Source organism: Adelges cooleyi, unplaced genomic scaffold, assembly GCF_023614345.1.
Source record: "Adelges cooleyi isolate 19-005CV unplaced genomic scaffold, UGA_ACOO_1.1 ACOO_flye_CR_arks_rails_tigmint_CR_PRNA_247, whole genome shotgun sequence".
In the NCBI taxonomy this organism is placed as follows: Eukaryota; Metazoa; Arthropoda; class Insecta; order Hemiptera; family Adelgidae; genus Adelges; species Adelges cooleyi.
Genome location: NW_026095912.1, coordinates 11,954,421 through 11,976,360, shown reverse-complemented (window position 1 = coordinate 11,976,360; position 21,940 = coordinate 11,954,421). Strand labels below are relative to the sequence as shown.

Sequence of the window (21,940 nt, the reverse complement as noted above, 5' to 3'; positions counted from 1 at the left end):
ATTATATTGGTTAATAGGTGCTCCAATTTGTAAAAATTATATACAAATAATATTAAAAATTTGGATTTTTAAGTATTATCACCGTTACACTATCACCGAATTCAGTGTAAAAATGCTTTATCATGAACTTTGGCGGTTAATAACAATCATATGAGTGTAAGCAATGATAAAATATAAATTTTCAATTATTTGTTTATATATTATTTTATCAACAGCTGTAATAAATTGCAACGTTTAATACATTTTAATATTTTTTTAAAAATGATTCAATTTAATTTAATTATAAAGAAATTTCCAATATTGTCAGTCACTCGTTTTGAAATAAAATAGTTTAAGTGCCCTATCAGTTGCATCGTTTTGAAAAGAAGTATGGATATAAAACGTTTTGAAATAAAATATTTTTTTATTTATTTATCAACATGGCCATATGGATAAGTTTAAAGCATTAGGATAAAATATATTTAATGACAAATCTGATTGTATTAATTTGGAAGGTGAAAGTGCTAAGCATTTCTTCCTAGCCTCCCTTAGTTGCACCTGTGGTTATTAGAATATTGAAAGAAATATAATGTTGGTTAAAGGAGTAGTCGACGGGTGATTAGACTAACCTAGCTAGTAGTTGGATAAGTTTTCACCTCCCTAAAATTATTTTCTATTATTTGTAAAAGTAAGTTTAAAAATGAGAAATAAGAAAAAATATCGTTTAGCTGCACTATCCCAATTCGATTTATTTATTTATCAACTGTACTACTTGTCATATTTAGTTAAAAAATATCAATAGAGTTTATCACATAATTATGAAAAATTGTTAATGGTCATTTAGTTATATTAAAAAAAAGCCGGATTAATATCCAATTGTAATAAAAATGAAGTGTTTCATTTTTTATATTTTGTGTCTAAGAAAAAAAAAATACACTGTTTTATCAATAATAAATTACTTGAGGTCGTTTTTTATTTATTAGTTTTGTAAAAAAAAAAACAATATGTTTATAGTCGAGTTCTCGATATTATAATTTAAGTAAACCGCAATGTTCTGCGTAACAATGTAAAAATATTGTGATGTCTCAGTCAAGCAATATTACCAAAAATATAAAAATACAAATAAAGCAGAAGTAAATTATTAAAATATATATAAATCTTTAATGTGTAACGTTAAATGTACTGTCTTGTTACTTGTTTTGATACTATCGTTATTATTTTACAATAAAATGCTTAATATTGTGGTGCCACCATTTTAAAAAAATGTCATGTTTAAAAAAAAGACAAACAAAATATATAAAAAAACAAAATATGATAAAATATCTTTTTCATTCAGTAGAACAAACAATTAAAAAAGTAAATAGAAAATATCATACTTCACGTTTACAAAAATACAATTCTCATACAAATAACGGAGAAACAAGTCTGTCGTTTTTAAGTTTTATACACAGAAATATACTAAAATAATAATTATTTTTTTTTTAAAGACTCAAACTTTTAGTACGTAAGAAAAGGACCGTTGTCGTAAAAATATTTTTCACATAATGTAATAATTAAGCTTAAATCGAATAAAAAAAAAAAAGAAATAATAATATTATAATGGATTATATAAAAAAATTAATATTTTCAAATACTAGAGCTGGCGGCCTAGTCTCTGGTCGATCAGTCTTTGCAATAGTCACTATCAAATACTAAATATTATATAATATTATTATAATACAAACAGTATTATGTTTAAATATAAATAAATAATTTCCAACCATAATATAACAATGTGGTCGTAGTACGTAAGAAGGCGAAGTGGAATTCTGTTAACACTGAAATTTGGATGCGGTGATCGCGTTCAAGTCTTTCATCAATCTTCCCAGATTTGCCATTTCTTGATTTAGTTCTTCAGTACTGTTCGACGTCTGAAATAACAATATCGTAATGTTTCACATTAAATCGTTAACACATATTATTGTTTTACGTTAACAAGAAAAAGAAAATATTCATTTTAGTATGTATTCACCAGATGGATTTTTAAACAATGCTTACTTTGGCCCTAAGTTAGCTGCCATCATATAAGTTACCTGTATTTTGCTAAGGAATTCTACTTCAGGACCCAAGTCGCTCTGTTGATTGGACTGATCGTTGGTAGTTGGTGGTTTCGATACTTTCGGAGCACTGGCTAGTTTTGACTTATTGGTCGGCGAGTTGTTCACCATCGAATAGGTCATTGGTTTTTTGTATAGACCAGACGATCCTTGAGGTCTTACTGTAACTACAATTTTGAAAACGCCATAGATATATTATCAAGTTATAGTACAATTTTTTTTTTATATCATTCAATTAAACACATGTTCGACCTTTACCATTGGGTTTTTGCTGTGGTGTCGACGGCACTGACTGGGGCAGCGGGGCAGGTACGCTAAAGCTTTTCAAAGGATGGCCTTGCTGTCTTTTTGTGTTCATCGATCCTCTATATAAATTATAATTTAATATTATAAAAATTAATACATGTTTTTATTATAAGCTTTACATGTGCTGCTGAAGACTAGATGTAGATGTCAAAGGAATGGACTCATATTTTTCCAAAACAGTTGTAGCTTGGACAATATAATTATTTTTAGGAGCACCTTTTTATAAAAAAATAACAAGACAGTTTTATTAAAAATAAATACATTTTTCATTTTCAAAATCAATAGTAAAATATGTTGTACCTGCAGTCAAGTCTACGGTAACATGTGCTCTGGTAGTGGCATGTTGAAATGGAAATGGCGAGCTAGATTCTTGCCTTGGTAAAGTGGTCATATCTGAAAATTAAATGTACACAATTGGTATAAATATTTTTTCATCTCCATAATATAATTTTTATCTTCAGGGCAAAGTCAAAAATTATTTAAATAAAAAATATCAACATTTCATGAAATTGCCTAAAATTTCTTATTCAATTAACAATTCATTTTTCGAGTAAGTTAATTTATTGATGCATATACCTCTGGAATAGGAAAAATTCCAATATTTTATATCCCCCTCCAATTAACACACAAATACCAAGAAGATTACTCAAAAGGTGACGTTTTAGACTCTTATTGTGTAACCTTCTTTTGACTAAGCACCAAAGATTTAATTACGGTAACGCCTAAACAATAAATTGAAATGTAAACTTACTGTCTTTATAAACATAATCAAAAGCATCAACAGGCAAAACAACGAGTTTGGAAAAAAAAAAATGAAATTGACATGCAGAAAAATAGTAAACGTATATAATAATTTATAATAACAAAGAAATGAAAAAAAAAAATCTGTTTAACTAAAATTAATAATACTAAATTACATTACATTATATTATGTGTGTGCCAACCAACGAATACTTACCCACGTTACTCTTGTCCAATGAATTAGTCGAATGTGGCACGTGATGTGTTGTCACACGGGTGTCAAATCCATCATAAGTGTTGGTGCTTCCTTGACTGCAACCTGAACATGAATCTAACGATCCTTGAGAAGATTTTTCGTTCAATATTTGTTCCATCTGATCAGGGTGTATCCACAGATCTGGTGGCTTGATGCTCGGCGATTGAGCCGCTTTTACAGTTTTACCTTTTATATACCTTTAAAAAAAAAAAAAATGTAATATATTTAATCAACTGCAAAACCAATAACTTTAAACAATTGACTTACTCCTTTTTACTTCTATTGCTAAGCGGTTTGTTTTGCTTACAACACAACAGAGCGATTCCAACACCAATACAAGATATTAGCATCAAACAGCAAATTATTAAGATATACAATATAGTAGTGATATTAATTCCACTTTTGCCATCTAAAAAAATTATAAAAATAATTTAAATATTAGTTGTTTTCTTTAAAGAACTTTTTAAGAATATTAACCCCCATCAGGTGCACGGCTTTCAGTCACACTTAAATTTAGTGTGACACAACTACATTATAGAACTGGGGTAAATTTTTACTCGTGCACCTTATTACCTAGTGTTCATATCATATGCTTTTAAATACAATAAAGGGTTTAAAAAAAAACAATTTTTTTTTAAAGTTATTATAAAAACTTATTTTTTCATAGCAAGGAATGTAAAAAATATTAAAAAAAAAAAAAAAAAATCTGGGATCTGGGATACTTTCATCAATGGAATACAGTAAGAAATAAAGCTAAAAACGACATAAAAAAAAAAAAAACAATTTCCAAAAATCATTATTAAGTGAATTATTACAATAGTTAATAATATAACTGAGTATATAATATATATACTCAATAATATAAAATACCTACCAATGATTTTTCCATTTGAAAATATTGGTGGTTGCCAATTTAGGGTTATTGACTGAGGTTTATCATCGATTTTAATAGCGGCCAAGTCTCTAGGAGGCGATGCTGGTTTGGCTTCTTTAGTGTAGTTTGATACCAGCATGCTCCACTCACTCTCCAATTCACCCTAAAGACATTAACACTCGGTTAATGTTGGGGTAAGTTACAATAATACTTGAGATTATGTCAGAAACCGCACCTTAATTAATTTCACTGTAAACTCGTACTGTGTGTTAGGTTTCAAACTGTTAATGATACAAGACAGTTTTGTGGTGTTGAACGTTTTATACCCGACGTTGCTTGGGGCGTAAACGTTATATCGTACAACATATAAACGTTTTTCATCTTCATTCATCTGCAAATAAAAAAAATTGATAAACATTCAGAATGTTGTATTCTTAATAATAATAATATTAATAAAAACAATATGTTACATCCAAATCTAGTAGAGTATTGTCAGTCCACGACACTTCGATAGCGTTCGAAGAAATAATGTTAGTTTTTAATCCTATTGGCGGAATCAATGGTTTATTCGTTTCCAACGTGTTCATGTTACTGGCTCTTGTAGTAGCGGCTTGATAAGCCAATGGACTAACGCCCATGTCGTTGCATGCGCCAATGCTCAAAACATATTTTGTACCCGGTTCTAAAAACAATGATGGCGAGAAATTCCAAACTACAGTAATAAATTTGGAGAAAAAACTATTGATCATATTACCTAGATTAGTGATTTCATACTGCCGTGATTTTGGACTCAACTTATCTGTGTACACATTCGGGATACCTTTACCCCACCCCAAAGTGTACTCTCTGACCATTATTGCCTTGTCTTTGGGAGGTGACCAAGTAGCCAGCAACGAATTGGAAAACGCTCGAACTAAAAATCAAATATTACAAAAATGATTTTAGTAATACTCATCCTCACCAAAAACTATATTTTAATGAAATATTGTTGGTAGTACTAATAAATGATTATCTAATACAGTAAATACAAATTTATTTTATAACACTAAATCTATTTTAATTAACTTGTTTTTTTTTTATTTAGTTACAATAATTTGTCCATGTCTGGCCCATGTTGATGATTAGTATAAGAAGTTTTTTTAAATTTATCATTAATCAAGTTAGTTTTTTATTTAATTATTAGATATTATATTATTATTGGCTACGAAATGGTATAATATATGTTTTTAATTTTATACCATCTATAGTTAGCAATTTAATCCCTTTTAGTTTACCTTTGAAATTGGTCGGTGAATCGGGAACAGTGTTTTCTCCAAGAGTATTTTCGTATGTTTCAACCGTTAACCAGTCTGTGGGTGGACTTTTTCCTACAGTGTGAAGAGTCCAAAGCCGAACTTGATACACCTAAAACAACAGTAAAACCACAAAAATATTAATAGTCATTCGTACAAGTACATGATAGCTACCATCGAGAGACTTAGAAAACATACAAAACGTGGTTAGTTTAATAGTCTATCGTTAGCGCTGAAGATGAATCATCACAAATCGCACAAAGGTTCCCGCAGTCTAATTCCTACAAAATGAAGTTATTTTTTATGCTTCCATCTTATAAAAAAAATTACCTACAAGTTAAGGTCGAAGACATATTGTGAAATATAAAATTTAATAAAGCCTAAATATTTTACTTACAGAGCTTTTTTCTAAACCAGAAATTTGGTAACTAGTAATATCCCCAGCTGTTGTTATATCGCGGTACACCTTCTCATCTCGTTTCCTATACTGTATTTTATAGCCAGTTATTAGCCCATCTTGACTGAATTTCTTGGTATGTTTGGTTATTTTGTACTTTTCTTCATTAGTGTAAGTCTATTACAAAAGTAATTTATATTTTAAACTTTAAAGACAATTAAAATACATAGGGGTTGTACCATTTTTAACTTACATCAACAAAGAACAATTTATGTTCATTATAGGATTTGTTTCCTTGGTCAGATTTGTTCCAAGAGACGAAAATCGAAGACGAGGAAATTGGCATAGCCGTCACGTTTAATGGAGGTCCAGGTAAGTTCATTTCTGCCTTAGTCAACACTTTCAGAATTATTCAAAATATTTATAAATAAAGTAATTGCTTTACTCTAAAACTAAAATAAGGCACAAAATGCAATAAGTAATTAAATTGATCTTTAAACAAATAAGAATACTTTTTCTTCAACATTACTCATTATTGTTAATTGAGTTACTTCATTTAGAAAAAAAAATTAAGACTTAAAAAATAAATAAATAATATGTAAATAGCATTGAAAAAATAATATTAACTGTTAAGAATATAAAAAGGCAGCAAATGCAAACAAATAATACATTTTTATACAAAGGTACCATTTTTTTATTACTAAAACTATTCTTAACAAATTAATGAAATATAATTGTTTTGGAAAGTTGAACCATAAAAAAAATTAAAATGTTGAAACATTACTACACAAGTAATAAATTAAAAAACTATAAAAGCTTTCGGTATTATGAAATGTTTGTTACGAATAAGAACATAATATTAATAAATTGTAGGTACCTAAAACAATTTTTAAAATTAGTAAAAAAAATGATAACTTTAATAAATTTAATTACCAACATTAAGATTATTAAATAAAAAAAAAAAAACCAGATCAAATATATTGTTTCTTTAAAACTATCAAGTTACCTGTGTGAAAAACATTTAAAAACGCCGATGACTGAATATTGCCAGCTGGATTCGACGCTAAACATTGGAACATTCCAGAATCGTCCGTCATCAATCTCAATATTTTTAAATTTGTACTGCAAAAAATGATTATTTTGTGAAACACATTTTATATTTAATTTATTTCAAATACGACAGCAATTCGTCATTTTTCTGTCTGCTAAAAAAAGATACTTTAATTTATATTTATTACAAGTACGAACATAAATACATTTTAAAATCCGGTAAATATAACATGATAATTTATATATAAGTTGAGCTGTGTTGCATTAAAAGGTTTTGATAAATAAAAAGTTAGTAAGTTAACTATGAAAGTTTAGTTTATCCAATTTATATTATTGTCTGAGCCAAACCCATTGGCCGCCAGAGGTACCCTCCACTAGCTTCCTTGACATCAGAACTAAATTTTTTAGAAATCAGCGTAATAACCAATTTGTTTGATGCCAGCAATGTTATTATTACAAGAATTATGTAATAATATTGTTTTTTAACGAGTTCTGTATTGGTTTTTTCGCAAATACCAACCCATTAACAAATTGTAGATATTCGCCTGGTTTAATTTGATCACCATTTTTTAACCATGTAATTTGTGGAGTCGGTTTTCCTTCAACTTCGCAATCCAATACTATATCTTCTTTTTCGACGACCATGGTGTCTTTGGGTTTCTTAATAAACTGTGGTTTGACTGAAACAAGAAAAAAAAAAACTAACATTTTTTGGATTCAATAAGCATTTTGTAAAATAAATATCCAACTGATTAACCTTGAATTTCAAGTGTAGCAAGAACGTCAGCAGAACCTTCACCATTTTCAGCTCGGCAAACATAATTTCCGTTGTCTTTCTTGTTGACTTGAGTAATTTGTAGACCTCCTGTGCCGATAATGCTGTAACGACTATCTAACAATCTGAAACTACAATATTGACCACAATTTATAATAATCATAGTTGCCAGTCGTAAATGCTTTCTCTATATTGCACTTACGCCACATCAATCAAAGCACCATCCTCCTTCAGCCACGAAATTCGGGGTCGAGGATTTCCTATAGCTGCACAATCTAACGAAACTACCGACCCTTCTAAAGCAATGGTCGAATGTGGTTTGGCAATAAATTCTGGGGCTTTAGGCCTCTTGATAAGTTCTAAGATTAAATAGTTTTTCCATCAATAATCAACACATTTATTAGTAATAAAATTTACCTTCATTCTCATCGATTGTCAAAACACCAGGATCACTCAGCCTGTAACTACCCAATCCAGTAACGTTACAGCGATATTCACCAGCATCAGCTTTGAGTACATCAACAATTTCTAATGCTACTTAAAATAAACAATAAAAAGCCAAATAACAGTTAATGAAATAAAATAAATAGGCGCTATTTAACTTTAATTTAAATGAATTGTACTTGATGGAAAAATTGTCATCCGAGAACCATCTATTATTAATAGCGAATGATCTTTAAGCCAAACTATTTTCTGAGGCGATTGAGAGTTGATCACACACGAAAAGTAAGCAGTTTGACCCGGAAAAAGTCTTAAATTTGTCGGCTGTTTTTCAAACGGTGATAATCCTTAAAAAAAAATTAGTTAATAATAAAAATATTTTTAAAAAACGAAAAGTTCTATACATATTATTAAACGCAGGTGGAAACTCACGAGCAAGTATAATAGTCGCAATACGACTCACGGCCGAACCAATATCATCAACAAATGCTACACATTGATATGCTTCTAGACCGTCAGATGGATTTGTCTCATCGTTAAAAACGTTTTTAATAAGTAATGACCCATTGTTCAGCAAAGTTCTAAAATTAAAAATGTATTAATAACCATTTTGATATAAACATTTTGAACATGTACCTCTTTGTGTCTCCAATAAAATCCAAGTTTGGTTGGTTGGGAATCCTCCATCTAATTTTTGGCAAAGTTGCTACACTATCAAATTTTGCTTCACAGTCTAACCGAACAGTTTCACCGGCAGTTGTCACAATATCCTTGGGTTCTATAACGAATTTGACACTACCTAAAATGTACAAACAGCAAAATTATTAAATTGAAGTTGGTCATAAATTACAATTAAAATATATGACTACAATATGGTTGAAACAAAACTATGACGAATTTGAATTATTTTTAAAAGTTTAATTGTTTTATTTGTTAGTATAATTTTATTATGCTACCTACGATTACTTAATTGTTATTTTTCAGATATCGAACCCCCGTTTTGCAAAGACACCAATCGCAATCAGTTGTATTATGATTCTATAGTTTGATCAAATCATACCTTGTACGGTGCCAAACATAACGATCAGCCAAAAACATTTCCATTTGACTTGCTTCCTGTCGGCGGAAAACATTTTAACGTAACCGTACCTAACGAGACTACTACGAGGTACCACTAGACCGTCTGTTTTTGCACAATCTTTTGGCCAGAAACGATGAGTTGTTAAAGAAAAACACACAACGACTGTGGCTGAGACCACGACTATTATAATATTAAAATAACTAGCGAGAAAGGAATTTTTGTTTTAGATTACCGACCCATTGTTAAAAAAAACGCGCGCAAACAAAAATTGCGCACAATTACTAATGAGCAGGACCGGAAGGGGTTCGTATTCTCAAATAACACCAATCACAATGTGCTACCGGATGTCAGTGTCGCCATAGCCAATTGTTAACGGTCACTCGTATCAGTTAACGCTGATAGTGTTATTTTTTTTTGTCGGCCATCGCAAAGAAATGCAAGTACCGATTCCTTTTTTATGGAATGTATATTGCATTTATTTATCATAATTCAATTGTAAATGTATCGAACAACATTATCATGTATGATAGCGATTGTAATACTACTGTTTTCAATCAAAACAAATGGGCTGTATACAGTGTTGGGCTGCTCACTTGGGCATAATTACCCAAAAATAATTAAAACAGAATTTTGGGTAGCGAAAAATATAACTTTTCCTATGAGAAAATAAAGAAATTTTCTAATTTAAAAGAGTGGCAATCCTCTTGTCACTCATTTTTACAACAAAAAAATGTACTTATTGAACTGTATAAAAAAAAATGAAACTTGAAAGTTAGTAAATGAACTATTAATATAACACAAGTAATTAAAACGATTTGTTTATTAATAAATTAAAATAATAATAATTATTATCCAAATATTATTTAGAATAATAATTGTTAATAATAATTTCTTTAGAAGTTTTTACAAAATTGTGTTCCGTTTTTTTTTTTATTATTAAAAATGATCACCCTAGACGAACCAGCAAGTTCATTTAATTATTATTTTATATAAACCATAATAAATATAATAGTAAAATTCTAAGAGGATTGCTAAACTAAAAAAAAAAGAAAATTGAATTCTTACCTGAACAAATAATTTATGTTACAGCTATTGAAGAATGCTGGTTGTCTTCAGTCACTAAAAAAATTATGTTTATTAGGATAGCACTTTATGTAAGGCTATATAAAATATTATTATCAATGTTTGGAAAAAACACCTAAAAAAATGGTTGAGTGTATGGAAGGTGTTCTTTTTCTAAATGAGCTCCAGAACGCGTTCATAAAAAATTAATAAAACATAATTTCGCTAACATCAAAGTCAATATTTCATACGTACCAAATAGCCTTAGTAAATAAATGGGTCCATAAACTGTACACCACAAGTCTTTCGAATAAATGTTTTTATATTTGAACTGTAAATTGTCTAGTCTTATTTTTTCTAATATCAGAGCAACAGCCTAAAAGGAAAATATTGGTAAATTTATTAAATAAAAATTCTCATTACATAAAATCTCATCAACGAAAAATATTTTACTTTATTGTGCACTTCATTATTACGTTCTTTCGCATATAGCAGCGTCTGTATTCGTGAATTAAAATATTGAATAAAAGTCGATCCAACACACAAAGCTCTTTCCCTAAAAATATCTTATTATATTTTCCACACTATTATACTATTAACTTTGTAAGAAAAACAATAATTACCTAACAAATATTGTTGATTTCTGTTTGGAATCGATATAACCATCAATGAGATGCATAACAGTGAATTTGGATGGAAACTTTAATTGCTAAAATATTTTACACACCATTATTAGGCAAACAATTTATTAACAAAGTGACCAAATATTATTAAAATGTTTAAAACACCTTGTTAAAAACGTTTATCATATTATAGTCGTAGGACAATCGTCGTTTCAGAATTGTAGGCACATCAAATATTAGTTGTTTATCGTATGGAGGCTAGAAAAATTTATAGTTTTGTTGCAGACAAAGTCAAAATCAAAATAAATAACTGTTTGGCTGTATATGTACATCCGTTCAACACATACATCAATTATCAGCCATAACAATGTTCTAAAGATTATAATAACAATTTTCTGTTAAACAAAATATTTATTAAGATAATAATTTAATTATAAAAAGGTATATTACCAAAAACTCTTGTATGGCAGGTAAGTTATTAATGTTATTTTCTATTAGATCAACAGTTCTGAATGCCACCAAAACTGGATTAGAAGATGGTTCTATTTAAATAAATAAGTAAATTAGTAAAATTTGGATTTTTTTCCGGAACGTTTCAGGTCAAAAAATTTTAACTTTTAATTTCAATTAATTACCAGACTCTTCAGTAGCCGAAGATGGAGCACCAGTGGTTTGGTTTACTTCAGTATTTTTTTTACGTCTGCCAACTCTTCCTTTGCTAAAATGTTTTTTAAACTTGCTGAAAATATTACAAAAGTATTTATTTAATTAGACTGATCGATTCATGTTATAAATAATGTGAAAATTTAAAAATCGCTCTCTCTCTCAAAAAAAAATTAATATTATTGGTAAAATTGACGACATAATAATTGCATTCGATACAATATTAATATTAAAACACATATTTACTGTTGGTCTTGGAGTGCTTTCATGTGGTCAAGCGAAAACTCATTTACAGACAAAACACGATCATCGTGAACCCATTCATCCCATTTCGTTTTCCACCCTATGTAATGAATGTAGTAGTTCACTTCACCGTCAGGTCCAATTCGTCGTTTTAGACACTTTGCTTCATATAACATAGATCTGTGGTAACACAGCACTATGTCATCTGTCAAATAACAAACGATTCAAATCAATTTGGCGTAATTGTGATTTTAAAATTTTTATTTATTTATAATGAAAAGAAATATTGCATATATTTGTATAAAAATGATTGTTGCAGCATTCTGGTTTTTTCTTTACTCATAAAAATCTTTTCTTTTAGTAGATTTCTATCCAATCAGTGCATATTACTCAAAATTTTAACAATATTTGTTATTACCTAATTCATATCATCTTAACTCACTTTCAACAAAACTCACCTACTTTTTATAAATAATGGCTACTCTTTGTTCACTTTTCATAAGATCAAACGCTACTGCTGTTTTCTTGACCTCGTTCTCTGTTGTATCTCCTGCCTGTATTAACTATTCCCTAATCTCATTAATTATTGCTACTACAGATACAAACTTAATGCTACCTCTTAGATAAATATACTCTACTTAATTTTGTCCAGCAGATCCAATGTAAAATATTTAATTTAGCTACCTACTTTCAATATCTCTAAAATGTCCTCATTCGTATTTAAATTTCATCACCGTCAATTTTGAATCACCTTATTAGTTTACTCGGGTAAAAAATAATAATACATAAAAGTAAAAAAAAAAAAAAAAGAAGAGACTGTAATCGTAACTTACTTTTATCGAAACGGAAGGGATCCACAGACATTATCGTACACGGCGGATGAGCACTATTATTTAAAATTAATATCAAACTCTTCGACTCGTCTACTAAGCAGTCGAGTCGTTTGGTAAATAACAACATTGTGAAATTATGATTTTACTGAGGCGTCGCTTGTTGTGTTATTACAGTGCGGACATGTCCGGCACACAAAATATCTTTTATCTATATTGCCATTGTGTAGACGCCGACGCTAAATACAGATGAGTGATGGACATTGGCCAAATTTAAGGTGTAAAACAACGATAATTCGTAAATAGCTTAAACTAATGACTCGACATAAGAAATGGTGAAATTAATTAACGGAAAAAAACCAAAAGGCTATACGGGAATAAGACCTCTATACCGACAAGAAGTCGGCATCACTGATGGTCGGACGCGTTGGGACGAAAAATTGATAAGATGATAACATTTTCCATTTGAATATTTGATTGCTAATGGAAGCAATAAGACTTATGACTCATGAACAAAATATTTACTAATTATACCTAATAGTAGGAGATAATTTCATATTTGCCGCTTTAATGTGTCATGTTTCTCAGTCTCATCATTTGAATTAGGTCTATCTTTTATGGTCTTAATAATATTCAGGTTTTAAAACATATGTCAATTTTCAAAACGCAAACGGCATAAGTCATAAAATCTCTGATAGTCTGATTTGCTCCTTTTAAAGTTTTTTATCCCTTTAACACGAAAATTGCTTAGGTATTTATATTTCGACTCTTCCTTAAGTAATACATATTGACACCGCAAAATTACATTTAAGGCGTTCCAAAGCAATCCTACTTAAACCATTAAACATTTGCAACTTAAACGAAGTAATGAAATTGTTTCCAAATAAAACATTTCGATCATCGATGCGAATTTGTTAATAGTACAAATTTTAGTATTGATAAAAATTATTTTAAAGACAATACCTAATTGGCTAAAAAACGTTTTTTAGTATAAGGGTGGATAAGGTTAAGGCTGGTCCGTGGTCGTTGTCTACAATAGCTTGTTGCCATTGTTCCCCGTGTATTATGTATTGACAACATTATGCAACTATTTTTCAGGTACTATTGACTAGCGATTCACTTGATGATCATTATATTATGATCATTCTAATTTAATTTTTACATAAACTTAAGATTTTAAAATCTATTATACTGATTTTAACAGAAATAAAATCCATTCTTGTACAAAAAGAAGAAAGCTATGGAATCTTCTTACATTTTAAAGACATTGCAGGCAGGTTAAAGTGTTTTTTCCAGATATTCATTTTTAGAGTTTACTTATTTCTAATTTATTTTAAGACAATTCAAAAGATGTTTTTTTTATAAAAATACCGCTTATAATAAATAATATATGGTGATAAATCAAGTTCCTATACAATTTCAAGAAACTAATCAGTACATTGGAATTTACCGAGTTAACAATCTAATTTTTCTATCTAAAAGTAAAACAGGAATTTGAATAGGTAAATGATTTTTTTTTTATAAATGAGAGGTCGTGATAAGTTGGGTAGAAGGTTTATAATTTTTTTTGAGAACACGACTTAAACTTTTTTTACTCCGGCGCCAAATAAATATTATAAAAAAAAAGGTTATAATAGGTAGAAATAATATACATGATTGTTTATAACTCTAACACTTAAAAATAGATGGAAATTTAAAAATTAGTTACATTCTAATTAAAACAGAATATAAATCAACTACCTACTTAAATATTATATTGCACAGCCACTTTTAAATTTTTACCTCCACTTTGTGTACTATGTGTACTAATTATATTTAATAGCTTTCTATTAATTAAAAATAATTAAACAACATAATAAACTAAAATTAGGTTTGCATTTAAATTATAAAAAACAGTAGTGTTTTTTTTAAATACTGCTTTATTAACAGTTATTCAACAATAAAAATGTAGAAATTTTGAGTAATAAAAAACAAACATACCTATTTATACTTTTTAAAAAAAAATCAATAATTTGGTTGATTTACATTTAATTAATTCACTCTTCAAAATAAACAATACAATTTTGATACTAAATAATTAATTAGGTATGAACAAATAGAAACATACCAAATTATACATTATAATTACGTGTATCTTGACAAGATATGCCTCTTAATAAAAATGAGGTTTTATAAAAAATCTCTTTATTAAAATAATAAAGAGATTAATGTAATATACTAAATTAATTGTTTCGTTAAATTGATATAATAGATCTTTAAGTTTTGTCTAAATAATAATATTAGTAATAATTTACTTTCATCCATTTATTTAGATACTACATACTTTTTATTATTTCTATAATAGCAGGAACATTTATAGCAGATCAGAATAAGATAAAAAAAAAAGTCAGTACTCCATGCTGTAAAGCTTTAGCATACCCCGTCTAGGCTGTTTTACATTATATATAAATATATATATATATATATATATGTATAGATAATGTTATTATAGAATCATAAAGATATTAAATTTTACCGATTTTTGTTTTTTATATTCTAGTTACTGTATGCTGTGAGGCAACATATATAATTACTACATCTATGTGAACAATTCTCTAATATTCAATCAAATGAACGGTTTGAAAAATAACTATACTTAGTAATAAATTGTAAACTTACTATACAATTTCAAGAAACTATTCAGTACATTTAAACTAACCGAGCTAACAATCTAATTTTCTTATCTAAATCTAAAACAAGAATTTGAATGGGTATATGTTTTTTTTAAATATATAAATATAAGAATAATTAAGAATCAATATAAATTGTTCGTTAGTAATGTTGTTATTATATTTAAAGTATTTATGTATTATTATACATACAATAATTTTTGTTTTCACACAAGAACAGCTGTGCAGAAAATTATGTTTTACTATAATAAATTGTTATTATTTTTGATCTGTACACCGTACGTACTTGAATATATATAAAAATAATATAACCGAATGAGAAATGAACAAATATCAAGTATGGTAAACAAGGAGAATGTAGCACACTCGCAAAAATATTTTTTTTCTTATGGTAAAATTAGGAGGTTAGGTGTATAACCTACTGTGTATATTATTTTAAGTTAACGTGTTAATATTTTGTATGAAATTTTGTTTAGCTTATTCCAATGTTTGTCAGAATTTATTAAATTTTATTTTATCGGATTTTAGATTGAAACATTTGATGAAATTTAACCAAGCAACAATTTAGATATGTGGATTAGAGTCATAAACCAAACGTGAAATAATTCAAACACAATATTTATATTATGAATTAAAGTTTATTTATTTTGTTTATAATTAAATGTATACAAAGATAAATGTTAAATGCCATATAATAGTTAAAAGTACCTACATCAATTGAAAACTTTTTCATTAAGATAGACTATAGACTACTATAGATAGATCCATTGAGTATATTTTTTGTAAACATATATTACAAAATATACTTAATGAAACATCTTTACATAATATGTAGGTATTTATCACACAATAAAAATACAAATATTAATTATCTTCTGTTGTTAAAGTTAAATTGTATTAATTGGTAAAGGTTATTTTATTTTAAAAGAATCTGTGCAATATTTAATATTTATAATAGCTAATACTAAAACTATACTCATTAATAAAACTGGGCTAATAATAAGTGATTAGAAGATGAATATAATATTATAGTTTACACACATTACTAAGAGTATTTCATGTATTATTAAATATTAAAACTAGCTATTTTCCAACCCTATTATTTAGTGTATAAATATGTTTTAACAAGCACGTCTAGAATCTATCTTAAGTCTAATATCTAATAAAGTTTACTACATATTACTAAAAGTTTACTACTGGCTAATAAATGGTTTTAACATTTCATTAATTTCGTCTAAAAGGTAAGGTCGACAAATGCCAAATTGTTTTTAAAAAGAAGTCTCCTTCAAATCTTCACTGCGCTTCATCTAAAAAATAAAACAAAATTAATTTTATTACACAGAATTTATAGTACAACAATTCCTAGTGTCGACAAAGAATCATTACACAAATGTTTTACCCTCACGTTTTAAGAGTAGTTCAAACGTTTTTTATTTATATAATTTTACAGTAGTAAAATTACTAAATGAACACCCCATAACTATCCACCTAAATTGACTAGTAATCATTTAGAGAGAGCAACGTGGTCTCCAACTATATAGTTTACGGTCAATCTATTATTTTTATCTGAAACGACAGAACTCGTTTGCTAACACAATAGAAATAATACTTGCAACCCGTTTGCGCACATGGTCATGACCGGTTGAGAACATTTCTATTGATATTGTCTACTTTTAAATAGCTATTATTGACTTCAGCTAAGCCTTTAATTTAAGCATAACCTTATAGATAAAAATAATCACCTGATGGCTGATGTACTAAATTAGCTAAATTTAACAATGACACCTGAATGCCCCTGTTCACGATCATACGGCTGGGCTGGTACGCGGTATCGTCGCTCCGGCGTGTTGGCTGGGGTACGCGGAACGGCGGTATTTTCAAATACCACTTGAAAGCCGTCACCCTTGACCAGTTGATCCGGTGGCTCATGAATGTATAGTCGGGATGTGTGTCCCGGAACAACTCGTGGTCTATAAAGAAGCACGCGAACAGGAAGCTTTCGGGAGTCATCCATGTCCTGTAGAACTGCACGTTTACCTCTCGGACGCATTCTTTGATGGCGTTGATGAATATTTTAAATTGCCCGTACGTTTCCATGGCGGTCATTCCGGCCGTCGGGCAAGTCCGACGGAACAAGGTCATCAGGCACCCGATAAGGGGCACAATGTTCCGGGGCGAGTCGTTCAGGCTATAAATTAACCACCGCACAAAATCTCGGATATCCGCTACTTGGCGAGTGTCCCAGTACTGGTAAATGTGGTGCAGCATGTCGCCGGCCTTCAGCAGTAAAGCCAGCTGTTCGGTTATGGGGTTTGGCGCATACACGTGCGCATACTGACGAACGGTCGTCTTGAGTACACGCTTGAGTGCAGTAACTTTCACTAGTAATTTTTTTTTCAGCTTCATTGTCCGTGGCGGTGGGTTTGGCGGCGGCGGCGGAGACGACGGTGGCTGTACGGCTACCATCGGTACAGTCGAGGAAACCCCATTATATTCGTCCATTTCCGCTGGAACTTCCATGATATCCCTATACTTCACGTGAGGTGGAGGCGGGAGTCCTTCGTCGGCACTGGAATACGATCTATCTTCACTAGACCGACCGGATTCGTCTTCTGAAAAGTCGGAAATCGAGGCGCTAGAGGCTAGCCAGCCAGCCCGGGTTGTATCAACGTCCTCTCTATGATCGTCAACAGTTGAACTTGGAACCTGCTGCTGTAGATTGTTTGATTCTGATTCCGAGTCCGAGTCACGTCCGTTCGGTGCTTGAGTGTGGTTTCCGGTTTCCAAAATATTTTCAACATGATCGTTGGTGCCATCGGGTGCAGAGTCAGAAGAATTGTTTGCCGTGTTCATTTCCGAGCGTCTTTCAAGTTTCCTTCGCTTTTTCTGCTTTCTTGTCTTAAGGTTCTGCTTTTTTTTTTCGTGTTCACTCAATTTTTTCATTTTTTTCAGCTGTCTTCTCCTAAGACAACGCTTTTTTCTTTGACTTTCACTCTTTTTCTTTTTAACACGCTTATCTGTGTTACCGGTTGTCACAGCGTCTTCGTTGTCGCTGAGTCGGCGTAGTGTAATACTTTCTTTATACATCTTTTTATATTTTAAGACGACCTTGTTCTCGTTCACGTTCAACGCATCCTCCTTATTCTCAACAATGGCGCTAAAAAAAACATAATACATTTATATTCACATCTCGTATTACCCGCACGAATTTCACGAATGGCTTTTACAATAAACATACTTTTGCACATTGTCAGAGTCGGTTGTCGTCGGTTGTTCAGTGCACGACGTTGCAACATCATCCTTGCCCCAAACGAGTTTCATTTGACTTGACTAAGCACTCACAAATTATTATCTGAAAATAAAATAATTGATTAAATCGTGTTACACTACAACTGGTAGTCTGCCTTCCGTACATTAACAATAGCATTTTACTAGCTTACACGGTACAAATAATTGTTATTTATGCTTTATTCTCGGCGCGGGGGCGCGAAGTTGGTTAAACTATATTATAATGTATAACAGTGTTCATCGAATATGTCACATACGTGGTGCAGTAGAAGCCTTAATTAATAATAATTAGTAAGAGAAAAAAAAAGAAAGTAACACTAAATGTATAAATGAATGTAAAAATTGTTTAAATAGGTCTAGGAAAAAGCCACGACCTGGGTACGTCTTATAAACTGGATATATTCTATAAATATACATACCAGGTGATTCTTTTTACGCCCTACACTAGTTAACTCTTAAAATAATTGCAATTTTGTTGTTTCTTTTTTTAAAAAAAATGTTGATTATACTATATTACTGTAAGAGATAATATTTACAATTTTATCTTTGTTAGTATTTTCTAGAGCTTTATCACTCCTGAAACTTGAACGGTAACGTATATATATTTTTAACTTTTTAAATTAACAATAATTTGCTGACAATTTTGACGTTAAAGTACGAAGGCTCGTCCCATCACATTCTTTTTTCATTTTTACGCCTGGGGCGTGGGCACCTTTCACCCCTCCCTCCCCCTCTTGCTACGGTCCTGCCAGTCCCCTCCCTCCATGATGTTATGTCGCCATTGTCGACGACGGTGTTGGGAGGTTTTCTGGACTAGTGATCTGAGGGTACTGCGCATCCTCGTGTCATCTCATTGCTGCTTATGCCATATACATAACCCATATAGTAATACAGAGCGGTCGTTTAGCCTGAAGAATGACGCGCAAAAGGTTTACACTTGACAGTGCGCCCACCAATAAAAATCGAAATATTTTGTATTTAGTTCCTTGAAACCACAATTTTTTTTAACACATAATGAGGAATATCCCATTTAAGATTTTTTTATGTACAACGACAGCTTGAGCTAAGTACCATTGAGTATATATTATACAATATATATGTATACTCAATACCTAACATACCTAACCGTAATTAAACGTACCTATACCAATTCTATTTATTATCGTTTTTCTGACCTTTTTAGCAACGAAACCAACAAGCCATTATTTTTTGTGCTAGGTATGTCAAGTTGATATTATAATAATATTGATGGTCGCAATTATTATTATCGCGTTTGGTCGGCTTGTATTTAAACAAAAAACGGTTTTAATAATAGAAAGCAAAAATACCACCGTTTTCGCGCCTATATAGAGCAAAACTCCAAAAGGAAGAAGAGAAAACCCAAAAAGAAAAAGGGAGATAAAGACATTCTAAATGGAAAGCCAGCAGGGCGCAAGCTAGTCCCGTGGGAACAAGTGATCTATCTGACAAAGAAAGGACGTCGTACGCAGAAATGGCCAAGAAATTCACGTCTAATATAGACCTGGGTACCCTCGGCGTTTCTGTAACTGCAATGCCAAGGCGGCATCAAAACTCAGAGTGAGAGCAGAGGCAATTGTCAGGGAGTCTACGAGGCCCGTTTATTTGAAAATCATCGAAATCAGCTACCTGGGCACAGCAAACGACGTGCTAACAGGAATTTGCCGAGAAGAAATTAAAAAAAGACGTTAAGGTACAAAGGCTCGTCCCCTCACATTATTTCCTTATTTTTGTGCCCGGGGCGTGGGCACCTTACACCTCTCCCTCCCCCCCTTGCTACGGCCCTGCCAGCCCACCCTCCCTCTATGTTATGTCGCCATTGTCGACGACGGTGTTTGGAGGTTTTCCGGACTATTGATCTGAGGGTACTGCGCATCCTCCTGTCATTTCATTGCTTCTTATGGCATATACATAACCCATACCTATAGTAATACAGAGCGGTCGTTTAGCCTTAAGAATGACGCGCAAAATGTATATACTTGACAGTGCGCACACCAATAAAAATCGAATAGAATTTAGAATTTATTTTACGGTATTTATATCATCCGAAAACATTGGCACTGGAAAATATGTACCGTTCGCGCTTTATTTGTTAACATCGATGAGATGTTCAACGGCCGCTTGAGCTAAATACCATTGAGTATATTGTATTATACAATATATATATATACTCAATACCTTACATACCTAACCGTGCCTATACCAATTCTATTTATCATCGCTTTTCAGACCCTCGTAGCAACGAAACCAACAAGTCCCTTTTTTTTTTATGTTAGGTATGTCAAGTTGATATTATAATAATATTGATGGTCACAATTATTATTATCGCGTTTGGTCGGCTTGTATTTAAACAAAAAACGGTTTTAATAAGAGAAAGAAAAAAATACCATCGTTTTCGCGCCTATATAGAATAAACGGGCGACGGTCGAAAGGCCTTTGAGTCGCGTACTTAGCTTTCTATAACGAATAAAAAAAAGTATGCTTACCAAAGTAGTTCCGCAGTCAACCGATGTGTGCACGCCTTTGGCAACCGTCGAACACTGTCGCTTGGCGATCTCCACCCGGCCCGGCCCCGCCATAGGTGGATCCCTTCAAAGGCTCTGGAGGCTGCAGGTCATATCGTATTGATTATGAAAAAACTCCCCCTGCCTGTTGCCGTTTGTTAGGCGGCTGCGACGTTGCCAGATCGTGCTGTTCTAATAATCCACAAACGAACCACTTTGTCCCAACGGTAGCAAACCGTACAAAGGGGAACCGCCTTTTATGTTATATTATAATAGTCAAACGATATAAATTTTACGACAGCGTTACCGATTACTCAACGGTCTGAGCGTCCGGTAAAATGATGACAAATGAATATAATTTTAGTAAAGTGTGCTATATTGAAATCATTGCTAACGCGACGAACACGATTTCCGTGGAAATTATTATTGAAAAATATTGTAAACTAATCAATTCTGTTTTTGTTGCACTTGTGTAGTCTAAATAATTTTTTATTTTATAAAATAAACGTATAAATCGTAGCTACCGTGGGTACGGGAAAGGGGGGCTACTCCAGGGCGTATTCTAATTTAGAGCGTTTACTTCATCTTCATAGGTAAATCGGCCACTAAGAAGACTAGTCCAAGAGTTGTCGTACGAAATATGAATCTTGAACAAATATTTTTTTTACAAGGCAGAGATGTTAGCCCTGCGCTTAAACCCCAATCTGGAGGACTAGATCACCCCAACCAGTTAAGGCCATAATAGGGTTATT

The 21,940-nt window shown here is 31.1% G+C and overlaps 3 protein-coding genes across 3 annotated transcripts in view; all 3 read right to left on the bottom strand.

The window, feature by feature from the left end:
* The window catches only part of LOC126836715 (uncharacterized), a 44,338-nt gene extending 31,546 nt beyond the window's left edge, over positions 1-12,792 (bottom strand). The window contains exon 1 of the mRNA XM_050570323.1: positions 12,713-12,792. The gene's annotated coding sequence lies outside the window, so the exon portion shown is untranslated. The remainder of the gene's footprint in view (positions 1-12,712) is intronic.
* Positions 1,413-9,442, bottom strand: LOC126837181 (netrin receptor DCC-like). The gene is made up of 23 exons (XM_050571007.1): positions 9,268-9,442; positions 8,844-9,006; positions 8,640-8,788; positions 8,390-8,554; positions 8,184-8,303; positions 7,969-8,125; positions 7,749-7,897; positions 7,512-7,671; positions 6,948-7,063; positions 6,195-6,340; positions 5,942-6,118; positions 5,527-5,656; positions 5,007-5,165; positions 4,723-4,934; positions 4,488-4,643; positions 4,259-4,415; positions 3,646-3,787; positions 3,340-3,575; positions 2,682-2,774; positions 2,501-2,597; positions 2,334-2,440; positions 2,052-2,242; positions 1,413-1,889 (listed from the first exon to the last, which is right to left on the bottom strand). Exons 1-23 carry the CDS (start codon positions 9,338-9,340, stop codon positions 1,791-1,793), a joined length of 3,354 nt encoding a protein of 1,117 aa, XP_050426964.1. The 5' UTR covers positions 9,341-9,442; the 3' UTR covers positions 1,413-1,790.
* Positions 12,793-16,565: 3,773 nt separating the features above from the next.
* LOC126836816 (uncharacterized) lies at positions 16,566-21,217 on the bottom strand. The gene is made up of 4 exons (XM_050570464.1): positions 21,171-21,217; positions 18,617-18,730; positions 17,121-18,535; positions 16,566-16,685 (listed from the first exon to the last, which is right to left on the bottom strand). The coding sequence occupies exons 2-4, from the start codon at positions 18,697-18,699 to the stop codon at positions 16,672-16,674; spliced, it is 1,512 nt and encodes a 503-aa protein (XP_050426421.1). The 5' UTR covers positions 18,700-18,730; positions 21,171-21,217; the 3' UTR covers positions 16,566-16,671.
* Positions 21,218-21,940: the final 723 nt, after the last annotated feature.

Excerpts from the sequence above, each read along its gene's own strand:
- LOC126836816 (XM_050570464.1), bottom strand. The coding sequence starts at position 18,699 with ATGAAACTCGTTTGGGGCAAGGATGATGTTGCAACGTCGTGCACTGAA. Across the intron at positions 18,536-18,616 it reads GACTCTGACAATGTGCAAAA|CGCCATTGTTGAGAATAAGG; the intron begins GTATGTTTATTG and ends TGTTTTTTTTAG.
- LOC126837181 (XM_050571007.1), bottom strand. The coding sequence starts at position 9,340 with ATGTTTTCCGCCGACAGGAAGCAAGTCAAATGGAAATGTTTTTGGCTG. Across the intron at positions 3,576-3,645 it reads AGCAATAGAAGTAAAAAGGA|GTATATAAAAGGTAAAACTG; the intron begins GTAAGTCAATTG and ends TTTTTTTTAAAG. Across the intron at positions 2,598-2,681 it reads TACCGTAGACTTGACTGCAG|GTGCTCCTAAAAATAATTAT; the intron begins GTACAACATATT and ends TTTTATAAAAAG.